Source organism: Schistocerca americana, chromosome 2 (genome assembly GCF_021461395.2).
Source record: "Schistocerca americana isolate TAMUIC-IGC-003095 chromosome 2, iqSchAmer2.1, whole genome shotgun sequence".
Classification (NCBI taxonomy): Eukaryota; Metazoa; Arthropoda; class Insecta; order Orthoptera; family Acrididae; genus Schistocerca; species Schistocerca americana.
In genome coordinates this window covers 796412096-796429456 of record NC_060120.1, presented here as the reverse complement: position 1 = coordinate 796429456, position 17361 = coordinate 796412096, and the positions used below count along the sequence as shown (strand labels likewise).

General features: G+C 43.2%; 1 protein-coding gene across 1 annotated transcript in view; it reads right to left on the bottom strand.

Annotated features, from left to right (window-relative positions):
- Nucleotides 1-8249: 8249 nt before the first annotated feature.
- LOC124596208 (dehydrogenase/reductase SDR family member 11-like) overlaps nt 8250-17361 on the bottom strand; it is a 29982-nt gene continuing 20870 nt past the window's right edge. Inside the window, exons 4-6 of the mRNA XM_047135262.1 lie at nt 11991-12120; nt 8806-8952; nt 8250-8581 (exon numbers count right to left, since the gene is read on the bottom strand). Of these exons, the coding sequence (XP_046991218.1) occupies nt 8540-8581; nt 8806-8952; nt 11991-12120 (319 nt within the window). The 3' untranslated portion in view covers nt 8250-8539. The remainder of the gene's footprint in view (nt 8582-8805; nt 8953-11990; nt 12121-17361) is intronic.

The following is a 17361-nucleotide window of genomic DNA, read 5'->3' as shown; positions in this document are numbered from 1 at the left end:
AGACTGGAATAGCACATTACGTCCACATGCTAACACCTTTTTATTTGTCTTTTTCACTTACGCACATGTACATTACCATGAGGGGTGAGGTACACGTTCGACGGGCGTTTCATAGGACGTGGAGGACGCATAAATTGGCCAGCCCGTTCTCCTGATCTTACACCTCTGGACTTCTTTCTGTGGGGTACGTTAAAGGAGAATGTGTACCGTGATGTGCCTACAACCCCTGAGGATACGAAACAACGTATTGTGGCAGCCTGCGGCGACATTACACCAGATGTACTGCGGCGTGTACGACATTCATTACGCCAGAGATTGCAATTGTGTGCAGCAAATGATGGCCACCACATTGAACATCTACTCTCTATTCCACTCCCTAATTGAAAACGGAAACCACGTGTGTACGTGTACCTCACCCCTCATGGTAATGTACATGTGCGTCAGTGAAAAAGACCAATAAAAAGGTGTTAGCATGCGGACGTAATGTGCTGTTCCAGTCTCTTCTGTACCTAAGGTCCACCACCGTTCCCTTTGGATCCCAACGTAATTCGGTGCTCTCCGATACACACGATCGAACAGCGGAGGAGTGGTACTCAAGCGTCAACTTTAGGTTACAATATCTCCGGATGTAATTAACATTTTACAATGCAACAAACGGTGCTGATTACGTATTTGCTTATATGTTCAGATGTGCTAACAAAACTAACGAGGTTCCGTTTAAAAAAACGTAGGTTTGTGTTAAAAAACATACTTCCGTGCATTTTTTTATGGTTTGTATTAACCAACTACACTAGCCCCTCTCCTCACGTTCGGTCCGTGGAATCGATTCGTCAGTATCTGATGTGGTTTACGAAATACATCCAGCGGTAATGTTAGGTGACTCACCCTGTATATCGTTTGGACCCAGCGACTTCGACAGACAGTCATTCTTGGAAATTACCCAGTTTTCTGTTCATTTTGTCCCCATTATTTTATGAATAAGGGTTAGGACAGGAATCGTATTTTCAGGCCTCGGGCTCCAGCAGTATTTGCCCAGAGACTCCAACGAAAGTGAAACCAATTTCTCCGGCAGAAAAGAGAGAAGCAGGTGCATCCAGGTGTTACTTGCTTTCTCGCCCTCTTTCCCGCCTTCCATCAGCACATCCAGGACGGCCACAAGGCTGAGCATTTTGGTAACCAAACATCGCCGTCTTTGTACTCATTTCAGCTCGTGTCGTTTTACGTTTCACCTTACTGTGTTTTACTGTAAATAAAAGCTCTAAAGATACATTTTGCTCTTTTATTGACATTTGTTGCTTCACCATTTGTTTCAGGGTCGCAGTCCCATTCTCACAGCTGGACATCACTTTCTTCTTACATTTGTCTCAACTAATATGAATAGGTGTGGAAATGTTACACTGCTTTGCAAAACTTAACGACGATACAGATAAAGTTACGTAACACTTGGTGGAAATGAATGAAATTGCGGGAGCGTGTTGCCAGACACATTCCTGTTGTGCACAAGTGTCAGCTTGACAATAGCGCCAGGTGTGGGTGGCCCCGCAACACGAGGCTGTTGAAGTTACGAGAAAAGTCGATGCGTGTCAATCGTGGAGTAGTTACGGTGCAGTGTGCTTGTGTTCTTCGTTACAACATGACCCGGCGACAACATATGGGTGACTTCACACAGGGAACAATGAATGGGAAACTGGAAGAAGCACCAAGTATCAGGAGTATATCTCATGAGTTTGGTATATTGCTCACAGCATTGTTTCACGCGCACAGGGGGCGCTCCGAACCACAAGTATCGCTGCTATGGGAGAAGAGGTGGTCGACCACGGTCAACTACATCAGCGGGTGCAGTTGCAACCACATTTAACAGGACTCCAAGGCACGATGTCTCACGCTTCAGAGTGGCACGGAGAGTGGATAGGGAGGTCACTTTGGCCGAGGACTAGTACGTTGTGTTCCGTTGACACCTGGTGGCGTTTGCGATGGTGCCGAGAGCACAGATACCGGGCCGTCGCGGAGAGTGGTTTCTCAGATAAGTGGAGATTAAGTTTGAGTAATGAAAGAAGGGTGCCAACGGCAGTGGTAACACCGGTTCCCGTCAGATCACCGAAGTTAAGCGCTGTCGGGCTGGGCTAGCGCTTGTATGGTTTACCATCCGGTCTGCCGAGCGTCGTTGGCAAGCGGGGTACACTCAGTCCTTGTGAGGCAAACTGAGGAGCTACTTGATTGAGAAGTAGCGGCTCCGGTCTCGTAAACTGACATACGGCCGGGAGAGCGGTGTGCTGACAACATGCCCCTCCACATCCGCATCCAGTGACGCCTGTGGGCTGAGGATGAAACGGCGGTCGGTCGGTACCTTTGGGTCTTCATGGACTGTTCGGGAGGAGAATAAAAGAAGGCTAAAAGAACGGACCTGCAAAATCACAGACCAATACCCTTAACATCGGTTTGCTACAGAATTCTTGAACATACTCTCAGTAAGAATATAATAAATTTGCTTGAGACAGAAAAGCTTCTGTCCACGAATCAACGCGGTTTTAGAAAGCATCGCTCGTGGTAAACGCTGCTTGCCCTTTTCTCACATGATATCCTACCAACTATGGATGAGGGGCAACAGGCAGATTCCATATTCCTAGATTTCCGAAAACTTTTGACACGGTGCACCACTGCAGACTATAAACGAAGAGACGAGCATACGCAATAGGTTTTTCAGATATATGAGTGGTTCGAGGATTTCTTGAGTGACTCGATGGTAAGTGTTCATCAGAGACTAGGATATCATGAGGAGCGCCCCAGGGAAGTCTGGTAGGATCGCTCTTATTATTTATATACATAAATGATCTGATGTACAACAGTCTGAGGCTGTTTGCTGATGATGCTGTGATGTACTGACTTCGCCAAAATATCTGGTCGTTGTGATGAATGGCAGCTAACTCTAAACGCAGAAAAATGTACGTTAATGCAGACGAGTAGGAAAAACAAACGCGTCGATTACGTATCTAGGCGAAATGTTGTAAAGCGATATGAAATGAAACGAGTATATAAAGATTGTAATAGAAAAGGCGAATGGTCGACTTTGGATTATTGGGAGGATTTTAGGAAAGTGTGGTTCATTCGTAAAGGAGACTGCAAATAGGACGCTAGTACGAGCCATTCTTCAATATTGCTCGAGTGTTTGGGATCCGTACCAGGCCGGTTAAGGGAAGGCCTCGAAGCAATTCAGAGGCGGGCTGCTAGATTTGCTACTGGTAGGTTCGAACAATACGCAAGTACTACGGAGATTGTAGTGTTTCTCCTGGGTGGCCTTGGGTTTTAAAAAAAAATGTAAGCTAAATTTTATAAACAACCGACAAGTTACGCCAAGGAAGAAGAGAGAGAACTACAATGGGCATGTTATTCCATGGACTCTTGCGCTTCTATGCGTGAACTATCTTTCCTTTCTCATTCGCTTATCTTATCTGCCTGGGTTCGGACCTAAGACGACGTTCTTGTGTAAAGCTCATCTTTCTCTACCAGCTAATAATGTAAGTTGTACATAAAACCAAAAAAAAAATATAATGGTTATTATGTCAAAAGAATTTGTGCATGCGGTCAACGAATTTGTAATCTGATACCTGGATTGCCCTAAGTAGATATGGGCCTTAACAAAGAATTTTCATTGTTAGGCGCTATCTTAGAAAATCTTTAACGTTTTTCTTTTAGCTCATCTACGAGACGTGCCGTCGGTTAGGACAATTAACTTTCTTTCAGATCCTACGAGCCCGGAGGAAGCTGCTAATAATTTAACAATTTTTACTTACAGCTTTTCTTTATATAACGAGATAACATCCTTGGCAGAAAAGGTCTGGTCACAGGATTCCAGTTCCATTACAGGATTTCATATGTAGATCCTACTCTTGTTATCTTATATTGGGGAATCGAGACGAAATCACGATACTGAGTTACGTATTGCAGTAGTTTACAGCGAACAGACTTGTGAAATATTCTCTGGTGCAATAAGCACACGACTTCTCACGAACCAGGAATAATATCTGTGCTGTTGGGTAAAGAAGGAAAGGACAATTAACTGTCGAAGATTAGGCAACTAACCTGAGAACTAAGCTAGTTTATTAATTACTGACCTGTGTCAGGCTAACTAAGAAGATATTGCACTATTAAGAGCATTCTTGTGAGTAAGTTGCAGAAAAGTGTTTTCAACCGCTAGTATTGAATCATTAAGAGTACGATTACATTGGCAGACTGCCGTATATTTTTTAGGTATCACTGTTTTTATATTTTTACATTACAAGATGCTTCCGGAACTCAAATTGGAAACCCTGGAGGGAAGGTGACGATCTTTTCGTGGAACAATGTAGAGAAAATTTAGAGAACCGACATTTGAAGGTGACTGCAGAACGATTCTGCTGACACCAAAGTACGTTTCGCGTAAGGACCGTGAAAGTAAGATGAGAGAAATTGGGGCTCGTACGGATGCATGGAGATAGTCGTTCTTCCCTCGCTCTGTTGGCGGGTGCAATAGGAAACGAAGCGACTAGTAGTGGTACAAAGTACTCTCTGGCACCCGCCGTACGACGGCTTGCGGAATATGTATGTAGATGTAGATTCCAGGCTTACCGTCATATGGCGAGAGGTGGGAAAGCTTAATGCAACCAGGAACATTGCCGGATATGATCGTTCTGGTGATCCGAGCGTTATGGTGTAGGGAGGTGTAATGTTGCATTGACATACTGACCTCGAGGTCTTTGAACACAGAACATTCACCAGTCAACGTTATTGTGACTGTACATCTTCCCCCTGTACGTCTTTTCAGGGTTGCACTTGGCCCTGACTTCACTCTTATGGGGTGACAATGCATGAGCGCATCGAATAGCGCAGATGGAAGAGCTCTTGGAACTAAAGGATATTCGGCGAATGGACTGCCCTGCCGGTTCTCCGACTTAAATCCCATCGAGGACGTGCGGGTTTCGTTGGAGAGACGTATTGTAGTACGTCCAGATGCAACAACGAGAATCCAGCAGTGTTCAACAGTACCAGTGGAGGCACGGAACGTCTTACCACGGGAACTCGTTATCAACCTTGTGGCATTTGGAATAGGACTTATGTCCATAGGAGCTTTTTTTACTTCAAATAATCGTTCCTGTCATATCTCTGAATATTTACCATTCCTCCTAGTACATGAATTTTGTATTTTGAACTTAGTCTGTAATACCAACACATGTCCAACACTCATACAAAAGTTATCCGTAGCCGAATAAGACTACTGTGCATGTAACGGCCACTCTTATTTCATAAACGAAGTGCTTTAATGTACTTTGTAATTTGTTAATCGTAATTACTTGTACCTCTTTCATTAGCTTTTAGTTTGTCAACAAAGTCCTTTGAATTTTGTTACTTGTACAGAAGTTGGTGTATGTTTCTATTATTAATGATTTGCTGGTCTTGGACCTGTTGATGATAACTTAGAAAATTTTATCCATGATAAAAATAATCTTCCTGCGTGGTTAAGACAGGTAAGTACGAGGGTAATCCCAAAAGTAAGGTCTCCTATTTTTTTATAAGTACAGAACTCTGTTTGTGTGGGAGTTGGTCACACTGTTATGAAGAGTGCTTCACGCGCTGTGAGTAAACATGCGCACGCCGCGCTGAGCGGTCAGTCTTGGCTTGGCAGCCGTTGAGAATGGAGCTCCCGTTGGGTGTTACTGCCAAGTGCGAATTGCACGCAGTTATTCGGTTTTTGAACGCAAAGGGCACTGCTCCGATTGAAATCCATCGCCAAGTGACGGAAGTGAGTCATACATTGATGTCAAAAATGTTCGTAAGTGGTGTAGAGAGTTTGCAGCTGGTCGGACCGAAATTCACGACGAACAAAGGAGCGAGAGACTGCCAGTTTCTGAGGAGACAGAGTTGAAGGTTGAGCAAAGCTTGCGTGAAGATCGGCGGATCACCCTGGATGATCTCTGCACGTTGGTTACTGAGGTTTCCCGAAGCACCGCTCACAAAATTTTAACGGAAACATTGGATTACTGGATGGTGTGCGCAAGATGGGTGCCACGCATGCATGCTGACTGAGGACCACATGCGGCAACGAGTTGACGCTTCTCGCGCATTTCTTCACCGCATTGCAGCCGAAGAGGACAACTTTCTGGACCCCAATTGTCACGGGTAACGAAACCTGGGCATATCACTTAACACCTGAGACCTAGCAAAAATCACGCCAGTGGCGGCATCCTTCTTCGCCAAAGCCGCGGAAATTCAAACAAACACAGTCTGCCGGTAAAGTCATGACAACCGTTATTTGGGATCGGAAAGGGATATTGTTAGTCTACTTTATGCTAACTGGAACCACAATTAACGCTGACAGGTACTGTGAGACTCTGAAAAAACTCAAACGGGCAATTCAGAACCGGAGAAGAGGAATGTTGAGCAAGGGCTTACACATTCCCCATGAGAACGCTCGCCCACACATCGCTCGACAAACCGTTGCTCTCCTGCAACAGTTTGAGTGGAACATAATCACCCACCCACCCTGTAGTCCTGACTTGGCGCCCAGTGACTATCACCTGTTCCCAAGGTTAAAAGATCATTTGGCCGGAAAGCGATTCAGCTCCGACGACGAGGTGAAAGAAGAGGTTCATAGCTTTCTGAACAGCATGGCGACTAGCTGGTATGACATGGGTATACAAAAACTACCACAGCGTCTACAAAAATGCATCTACAGAAATGGTGATTACGAGGGCAGTTCAATAAGTAATGCAACACATTTTTTTTCTCGGCCAATTTTGGTTGAAAAAACCGGAAATTTCTTGTGGAATATTTTCAAACATTCCCGCTTCGTCTCGTATAGTTTCAATGACTTCCGACAGGTGGCAGCGCTGTACGGAGCTGTTAAAATGGCGTCTGTAAAGGATGTGCGTTGCAAAAAACGGGCAGTGATCGAGTTTCTTTTGGCGGAAAACCAGGACATCTCAGATATTCATAGGCGCTTGCAGAATGTCTACGGTGATCTGGCAGTGGACAAAAGCACGGTGAGTCGTTGGGCAAAGCGTGTGTCATCATCGCCGCAAGGTCAAGCAAGACTGTCTGATCTCCCGCGTGCGGGCCGGCCGTGTACAGCTGTGACTCCTGCAATGGCGGAGCGTGCGAACACACTCGTTCGAGATGATCGACGGATCACCATCAAACAACTCAGTGCTCAACTTGACATCTCTGTTGGTAGTGCTGTCACAATTGTTCACCAGTTGGGATATTCAAAGGTTTGTTCCCGCTGGGTCCCTCGTTGTCTAACCGAACACCATAAAGAGCAAAGGAGAACCATCTGTGCGGAATTGCTTGCTCGTCATGTGGCTGAGGGTGACAATTTCTTGTCAAAGATTGTTACAGGCGATGAAACATGGGCTCATCACTTCGAACCTGAAACAAAACGGCAATCAATGGAGTGGCGCCACACCCACTCACCTACCAAGAAAAAGTTTAAAGCCATACCCTCAGCCGGTAAAGTCATGGTTACAGTCTTCTGGGACGCTGAAGGGGTTATTCTGTTCGATGTCTTTCCCCATGGTCAAACGATCAACTCTGAAGTGTATTGTGCTACTCTTCAGAAATTGAAGAAACGACTTCAGCGTGTTCGTAGGCACAAAAATCTGAACGAACTTCTCCTTCTTCATGACAACGCAAGACCTCACACAAGTCTTCGCACCCGAGAGGAGATCACAAAACTTCAGTGGACTGTTCTTCCTCATGCACCCTACAGCCCCGATCTCGCACCGTCGGATTTCCATATGTTTGGCCCAATGAAGGACGTAATCCGTGGGAGGCACTACGCGGATGAAGAAGAAGTTATTGATGCAGTACGACGTTGGCTCCGACGTCGACCAGTGGAATGGTACCGTGCAGGCATACAAGCCCTCATTTCAAGGTGGCGTAAGGCCGTAGCATTGAATGGAGATTACGTTGAAAAATAGTGTTGTGTAGCTAAAAGATTGGGGAATAACCTGGTGTATTTCAATGCTGAATAAAACAACCCCTGTTTCAGAAAAAAAATGTGTTGCATTACTTATTGAACTGCCCTCGTATGTCGAAAAATAGCTAAATGTTCAAGCTGTAAACTGATGTAAACCATTGTAGAAGTAAACAGGTCTATGTACTTATAAAAAAACAGGAGACCTTACTTTTGGAATTACCCTCGTAAATTCTTCTTAGTAAAGGAAACCTTATTCTGATTCTTCGTCTTTTCAGACAATTTTATTAATAGCAGGACTTTTATACACAGCACAACTCCACTCATACAGCGTAATACGAAACGTTTTCATCTTTGACAACCACACAAATGACAGGCATTCTGTGAAACAAAAGCATGAAACACGTACAAGGGCTTCAATATGTTCCACGTAAGATAGTAAACGTGGAATAAGCAGATTTCAATATACAACTGTATTTTTGTTGTATTATGTCAATGTGTTTTATAATGACACAGTTCACGAAGATCCAGCATCACAAAGCGTTACTTGTCTACAATAGCAACATCTGTAATTCTCCACTATTATTGTCCTTATGCAGCACTGCCGTTTGGACGTAAAACGATGTCATGAACCTGCAACATCAAAAGAAAGTGGGTCAATTGTTAAGCGCTGTAAAAGCGAAAAAAAACCTGCTTTGCGCAACAGTAGTGTCAGCTAAAAATTAGGACACTTACTACCGATCGGTTTATAAGAACGTAGTTCAAAACACGTGATACTTTCGAAATACATAAGGCTTCTAAGCCGTGATCGATGAACTAAATTATTTTGCGCTGAAAGAACTGTGAAAGAAGCTTACCTGTACTCGAGGATGCTGGGATAACATGTAAACCACGGCTTCTGCTACATCCTCTGGTTCCATGTATGGGGCTCTATCGTAAAGGTCTTTAGGCCAGAATTTCCCGTTGTTTAGCAGCTCTGTCTTCACAGTGCCCGGAGAAACTGCCTGTAACGGAATTTCGCTCTGTGAGATTGACAGCTTCTCTCTTCTATACAATGTAAAACTTTTCAATGAAATAGGAAATGTAGCACAACGTAATGGTAATGCTATGATTCCCTGTTGCTACATAAAGAGGCTTTGATGTGGCGGCCCATTCTCCTCATACACAACAGTCTGGTAACATCTTAGAATGGAGCATAGACTGACAGAGTAGCCAATAAAAACCAGGTACGTGGGACAGCAATAAAAAGTGCGCACCGTCTTCACGTTAGCAATTTTTGTAACACTCTCTGGAGTTCCGTCAAAATTATTATCATCACCTTTCCTTTTATAGTTATTATTATTGTATCTCGTACTATGATGGTGACGCACATTTCTTGTGAGAACGGTAGAGACGCCCATGTGGTATGCCATTCAACTAACCATAACAACAGCAAACAAAGTTCAGGTTCATGCAGATTCAAAGTTCAGATTCATTTTTATCCTCACCTTCTACATCAAAACTACGAAACGTATCTCACCAATAATCGCTTATTCGAACCCAAAAACTAACATAACTCATTTGGGGAAAAATGTTAATATTTCTGTCTCGTTGTTCAGTAAGGTAGCAATAACGCGTTGTTCATTATGCTGTGAACCCCTTGCGATAGATACTAATTCTCAAAGGTATTTTATTCAAATAGCAAGCAACAGTGTGGCTCAATGTTAAAGCACCTCTAAGTGAGTAAGCGAATTTCTCTTATCACAGATTGTAATATTACGCAGATAAAAATAAATATTCCATCACTCAAGCCTTTTGTCAGAGTCCATTACATATGATTATGAATCAATTTTCGTCGACGAAGAAGTCGCTGGAAAGGAAGCATGAATATACAGGTAGCATAGCTGGAGATATAAATCGACCATAACCGTTCCAAAGGAACCATCCCAGCATTCACATTAATCTCTTTCGAAAACTACATCAGCCCCATATCTGAAAAACTGCAACAGGAATTGAGCTCCTCTCTTCACGACATCTAGTCCACTGTCTTGACCACCGTGCCTCCTCCCACGGTAGAATCCATCTAAAACTGCAAGAGTCGTCCATTGCAACACTCTCAGCCATCAGCATGTCACCAAAGAGAGAGGACTGAGAAAATTGCAGACAAATGTTCTGGGTACTTCGTAAGGAGGGTATTTACTCCAGATCTTCTGGGGATTCCGTCATGAGGGGATGCGATTTCACTTTGCCGGCTATTCACGCATTAACACAGGGAAATAAAGTTGGAATACCGTCCTAAATGCATTACAAAAAATGTTTTTGAACTAATTAAGCGCGCTAGCTTACTAATGAAGGAAATGTAGGGTCGAATACATTTTTATTTATGCTGTTGCAATACATATTACTATCTCTTCGACTCTTAAAATTATATAAATTTTTCTTCGGCCTACGATTTACATTAATAAATGTCGAACTGACTTACAATAGAGAGGAAATTGTACAAATATACAACTTAAATGTTTGTGTAGTTCAAACAATGAATCAGGAACACAGGATGGTAATAATAATATGCTAAATATGGAAATTATGTAATACAAATGGAGGTTGCAAAATTAGTTACGGAACGTCTGAGAAGAAGAAATTCCGAAAGCTGGAGTGACGTTGCATTTGTTACACTGTACATCATAGTTACTCAAAAGGCGTTCTGCGGAACACTGACTTTCCGCGGGAAGTGAGTAAGTACTCCGTGAAAAACTATTAATAACATGAGGTTTTTTCGATATTGTTACGATATTGAATATTTTTAAACTTTTATTATAATTTCTGTATTATTAGCTATGGTTTAAAATTGAAGTACTCACTGAACAAAACAAGGTTTTCAATCTTCGAAATAGACAGTGTGTTCCATCAGAGTACCAAGATCCCCCAAGTGTTCCGGCAGAGGAAAAGTTTGGGAACTCACGGTCTACGTGAAAGAACACAGGTGGGTTAAAAATGCTAGTTCAAAAATGGTTCCAATGGCTCTGAGCACTATGGGACTTAACTTCTAAGGTCATCAGTACCCTAGAACTTAGAACTACCTAAACCTAACTAACCTAAGGACATCACACACATCCACGCCGGAGGCAGAATTCGAACCCGCGACCGTAGCGGTCGCGCGGTTCCAGACTGTATAAAAATGCTAGTGACCCAACATACTCTGTAATGGACAATGTAAAGTTTGGTAACTATCGTTACCAACAGTTCTTGAGAAACCAGACGCTGGCTGAAACTACGATAGTGTGGTAAGGAACATACGTTTGAATACTGTAGCTTCTGTTAGACTTCATAAAGATAGTGAGAAATTCAGAACTGAAAGAAGAGCTCGAAGATGCAATATCACGAAACCTACTCTCTATAGCCCTAGGTAAACAGCGGAAACCAAAAAGGAATACGTGTTACTAGGATGTGTCTGAAACACAATTGTTTTGCCTATAATAATATACTACTAGATGACGGACATTTTCCATTTAGGGTAAATGCAAAGTATTGCTGTATGGACAATAAAATAAATAATCAGAAGAATCCAAAAGTCCTTTTCTGCTTTTGGGAAATAGGTGTTGTGCCCAAAAGGAAAAGTTTATAATCAGTGTGTGGGACCAGTTCTGAATTATGAAATTGTATTTAGTTGTTCATCAAGTGAGAGAGATAGAGATGTTGGTAAGAACTATAAATGAACAGGAAACGATGAAATTCATCAAGAAACAAATTAGAAACAGTAATGAAACTGAATGAAACATGGGAGTCTGTTAATGACAGTCCTGTTCTTACCGGTCTAAACACCAACTATTCGTGATATCCTATTAAAAAGATGGCCAAACATGCTCACATTCGATAAGGCTAAGGCAGACGACATGTTAAGAGTAAATACCTACACGTCTCTCTGTTACCATTCTAGAAAGTATGGCGATAAACGTACTTATTGAGTCAAATAATCTGCATTGTTTCTAGAACAAGAGATTTGATGCTATTTATGCCTGCTTGGTCCCGTTAAGGTACAATTTAGTAACAGATGTTGACTTACCCCCACGCGAATCTTGCTCTTTTTGGCGACGAGGTCCTTCCTGAGGCCTTCGAGCAGCACGTTGACGGCGTGCTTGGTGGCAGAGTACATGGCGGTTTCTGTTCCGAACGCTGGCAGGTGTGCAGTTAAGCTGGAAACAAGGACAGGAAACTGTGAGACTACCTGCAGTCCCGGACAAACAACAGATACAAGATGTAACGTACTGCGCATACATAGCAAAAGAAATCCACTACTGTACAGCTACACTATTGATGAGAAACAGCTGGAGACAGCGTCTACCGTAAAATACCTAGGCGTAACTGTCCAGAGCTACCTTAAGTGGAATGACTATATGAAACAGATAGTGGGAAAAGCAGACACAAGACTCCGATTCATCGGAAGAATCTTAAGGAAATGTGACTCATCCACGAAAGAGGTGGCTTATAAGGCGCTTGTTCGCCCTATTATTGAGTATTGTTCATCTATCTGGGATCCCTACGAGTTAGAACTGATAGGGGAGGTAGAGAAGATCCAACAAAGAGCGGCGCGTTTCGTCACGGGATCGTTTAGCAGGCGAGAGAGCGTCACGGAGATGCTAAACAAACTCCACTGGCAGACGTTACAAGAGAGGCGTTGTGCATCGCGGAGAGATTTACTATTGAAATTTCGGGACAGCACTTTTCGGGAGCAGTCAGACAACGTATTACTTCCCTCCACATACATCTCGAGTATTGACCACGAGGAGAAAATTCGAGAAATTAGAGCCAATACAGAGGCTTCATTCTTCCCATGCACTATTCGCGAGTGGAACAGGGTTGGAGGGATCAGATAGTGGTACAGAAAGTACCCTCCGCCACACACCATTAGGTGGCTTGAGAAGTGTGATGTATGTGTATATGTAGATTCTTAATGAAGAGGAACCTATGTGCGGCAAATAACATCCAGTCAAGGAGAGTGTTAACGAACTGTCAAATTGCAAAATGCTAACTTTCACGGCAATGTCACAGACAATAAAATGTTCTGGGCTTTTAAACCGAGATGGAAAGGATTTCACTTTTAAACCCAACGTTTCGTCCACATCTGCACAGGACGCTTTCAAGGGCTATCGTAGTTTCTTTGAGTGTCCGATTCACACCTTAGCTTGCTGCTGACTGCAGTAAAATTTCGTCTACGCCAGCTCCCACGCAGTGGCGTGACGTCACATGTTTTGAATACCAGCGCGCAATTGGCCGTTGTCGACTGCCGTCGTCTGCTATTGCCATCACCCCATGATGGAAGACTGGTACACATCTTCTTCAGCACAAGGATCCAAATGTCATTCCATTTCACGCCCTCGTCCTTCCTACTGTAATCCCTGGGGTATTTTAAATCTCTATGGCTTCTGTGTATAGTCTTTCGTGGTATCCGCTCGTGGCTGCCAGTACTTAATCCTGTCAAAATTAATGTGGTGGTCTCTTGGCTGCAAACATGTTCTGCAAGAGCTGATCTGTCAGTCTCCCCTCTACTGCAATTGGCCTACACCATTGTCAGTTTTTGATTAGAGCATGTAATATTCTCTCTTGTCAGCCAGCCTATAGCATAGAGTCCAAATCAGCTAGCACAGTGAACCCTCATACTAGAGCAGGGCTTAACAACTCGCTGATTTTGAGAGTGAGCACTCTTGCCTGCTCACACTCTTGCTCGCGAACACAGCAGTTGAAACGAGGCAGAGAGTGAGGAAAATGGGCATGCACTGTATGGTTGCGACAACACAGGAGAAGCTGCAGCTGCAAAATAGAGGAGGGTCAGTTTTGACACCGGTGGCGAGTCGGCACTGTATAACGCTGACAAAATCTTCAGTTTCGATCCTCAGCGCGTGGAATGTTGCATTTTTTACACAAATAGATGGGTTAACTAAATATTTTGTATATCACAAGACTCAACACTTTCAGGAAGTCAGTTTGCAAAGGCACTACATGTCTTACCAGGTTCACGAATACGGATACCAAAAATTTCGAAGGACCTGAGCGTGTATAAGAAGTTGTAAAACATTAAAGTAACCTCTGGGATGAGGAAGAAGAAGAGGAACAGAAATTAAGCGAATGTGCCGTTCGGATGACCTACAAATTTTCGCTATTTTTCACTTTCACTACTAGCAAAGTCCTTGCACCTTTTCATAGATGGTGATTTAATAAATGAATACTTGGTAACTGTAGCTGAACATTTATGTCCACTTCAGATTGAACAACCTCGCGTGGTGTCATTCAAAAATGTCAATCATGCGTCCCACACAGGTTATAGCAGAGAAGGTTCATAGCCACCATGCAAAATCTTCAGCGCTCTATAAAAGTGTAGATATGGCAGGCACACAGTTGGACGTGGCATTCTTGACATCGTTGAAGGAAGTGTATCAAATGTAAGTTTCTCGCGGAATTTATTACTTTATGTGTCTACCGACGAAGCGGCCAGTCACGTTGGTGAAAAAAAATTAGGATTCGTAGCGCTACTGATGGGAAGATAAAACGCTTCCAGTACTCAAATTGCGCTAATCTTTACCTTGAAGTGAATGACCTACAATAAGACAGGAAATATAAAGACAATCTATACTTCTCCAAGCACTACACTCAGGATCGATTTCCTCATTTACACAACGCTCCACGCGGCTCCCCACCGTGTTCCCCGCGACGAGGGGGTGGGGGTGGGGGGTGCTGGGGGGGGGGGGGAGGTGGAGTGGTGTTACAGTACTCACTGCTGGCGGTCTTGCGCTCACCATCTGTTCACGGAGCAGAATTAGAGGATCAAGTCTGAGATATTTGTCCGAATTTCCAGATTTATCTTTGTCATCATATCAGGCGGATACCGAGATGGATTTTATTCATTCTCTGTACTTTGCTTTATTGCTTGATTTTGGTACTTATTATTTTATATTTCTTCCCTCTTGAATACCCCTCGGATAATTTTCTGATCTATTCCAGTCCGCTCTTGTGCTGGCACTCCAGCGACCTCGTCGAAGACACAAACTTTTTCATTCATATTACAGAGCCAAGAGCGTCTTGGTTTCGTCACATTTGTTGAGCCACGTCAAAAACCGTTCTGGAAAATCTGAAAGGAATAAGCGATCAAATTTAATAAAAACATCCTAGTTTTCGACTTGAATGACCAGTTAGAACAACGATGAGTTATTATTCTTGTAATTCTGAACTACATCTGCATTGCCACAGGTACTTGCCAGTTAATATTAAGGAGCACTTTATATGAGAGTACTGTGTAGACAGTCTTGAGAATCCTAAGAAATATCCGATCTCTCCCAGAAAATCTTGACGATCTGTGGCTGTGAAAACGCACTGCTCATCTGCATATGGTGCATCTGACCTAAATTAGTCCTAATTTTCAGGAAACAACCTCATTCAATAGGAAATTTCGTAGGTGATACAAATAAAGATTCGTGTGATTGACTGTATTACACTAGATACGGAGGTCATTAAAAACCACAAAGTATAGCAGGTCATTCCTTTACGTAATAGAATCAGGTGGCAAAAGTCATGAGACAGCGATATGAACACATACAAATGGCGGTAGTATCGCGTACATAAGGTATAAAACGGCAGTGCATTGTCGGAGCTGTCATTTGTACTCAGGTGATTCATGTGAAAAGATTTCAGACGATGGGAATTAACAGACTGAACGCGGAATGGTAGTTGGAGCTATACGCATTGGACATTCCATTTGGGATATTGTTAGGGAATTCAACATTCGAGATCCACAGTGTCAATAGTGTGCCGAGAACACTAAATTTCAGGCATTACCTCCCACCACGAACAACCCAGTGGCTAATGCCCTTCATTTAACGATCGACAGCAGCAGTGTTCGAGTAGAGTTGTCAGTGCTAACAGACAAACAAAACTGGGTGACATAGCCTCAGAAATCAATGGGGGACGTACGACTAATGTATCCGTTAGGACAGCGCAACGAAACGTTGCGTTAATAGGCTATGGCAGCAAATGACCGATGCGAGTGCCTTTGCTAACAAGCACGACATCGTCTGCAGCGCCTCTCTTGGACTCGAAACCATATCGGTTGGACCCTAGGCGACTGGAAATCATAGTCCGGTCAGATGAGCTACGATTCAAGTTGGTAAGAGCTAGTGATAAGGTTCGAGTGTGGCGCAGACCCCAGGAAGCCATGGACCCAAGTTGTCAACAATGCACTGTGCAGGGTTGGTGGTGGCTCCATAAAGGTGTTTACATGGAATGGACTGGAGCCTCTGGTTCGTCGTCCTCTTGGAGACAATTTGCAGCCATTCATTGACTTTTTGTTCCCATACAATGATGCAATTTTTGTGGATGGCAATGCGCCATGTGACTGGGTTACGATTGTTCACGATTGGTTTGAGGAACATTCTGGACTGTTTAAACCACCAGATCGCCCGACTTGAATTCTATCGAAGATTCATGGGATGTAATCTAAAGGTCAGTTCTTGCACAAAATACTTTACCGGCACTACTTTCGCAATTATGGACGACTATAGAGGCAGCATAGCTTAATATTTCTGCAGGGAACTTCCAACAACTTGAGTCCATGTCAAGTCTAGTTCCTGCACTACACTATATTAGGAGGTACTCCATGACTTTTTTCACCTCAGTGTAAGTACACGTAGCTACCACAGCGTGAATTTGCGTCTTGCAAACTTGTACCTTAGTATGAGAACAATTAACACATCATGGAACTGTGACTTGGAAGTAATTCCTTGATTTGCTGTCGATCTAACGATCTAATGTGAGAGGATGGAGGTATCAAATTGTGTGCTAGCAAGAGATTCACTACGTGGAATCCAATCTTCCGTAGACAGAGTTCACACAGCATGTAATGGTGAAACCGGATTTCAAATTGCAATATAGACTGTATTTGAGAAGATCTAAAGTCTATTCAGAGGGTCCCGAACGGAAGTAATTTCAACATTACATAATTTAAATGAGGAAAAGAGCTCCAGTTTAACATAAAGTATTTTCGAGGGATACCCACAAAGTTTTTAACTGTCATTTTGACGAAATAAAGTTACGTAATTAATTTCTCATTATTAGCACGTTGATGTCTGCAGTTCTGATGCACATTGAAATTCACACTTCAAGTACTGTAGCATTCCACTACAGGAGCCAAAAGAAAATGGCGCTGCTGTTACTTTCTTGTCATGTGTGTCAGTGAAATCTGCTCCACATATCTTCACAGGCATAGTCGGCGCCCCAGAATCAACGTTCACGAACTAAAGTAGACACCTTGCAGGCTCAAAAAGAAGTAGCAGATGGAAAAATTATCCGAGTAATTACGCAAGACATCGAATATAGTAAGTAAAACTAAACTAAACTCCGCCCGAACAGGCCGTGAAGACCCAACGGTACCGATCGGCAGCCGTGTT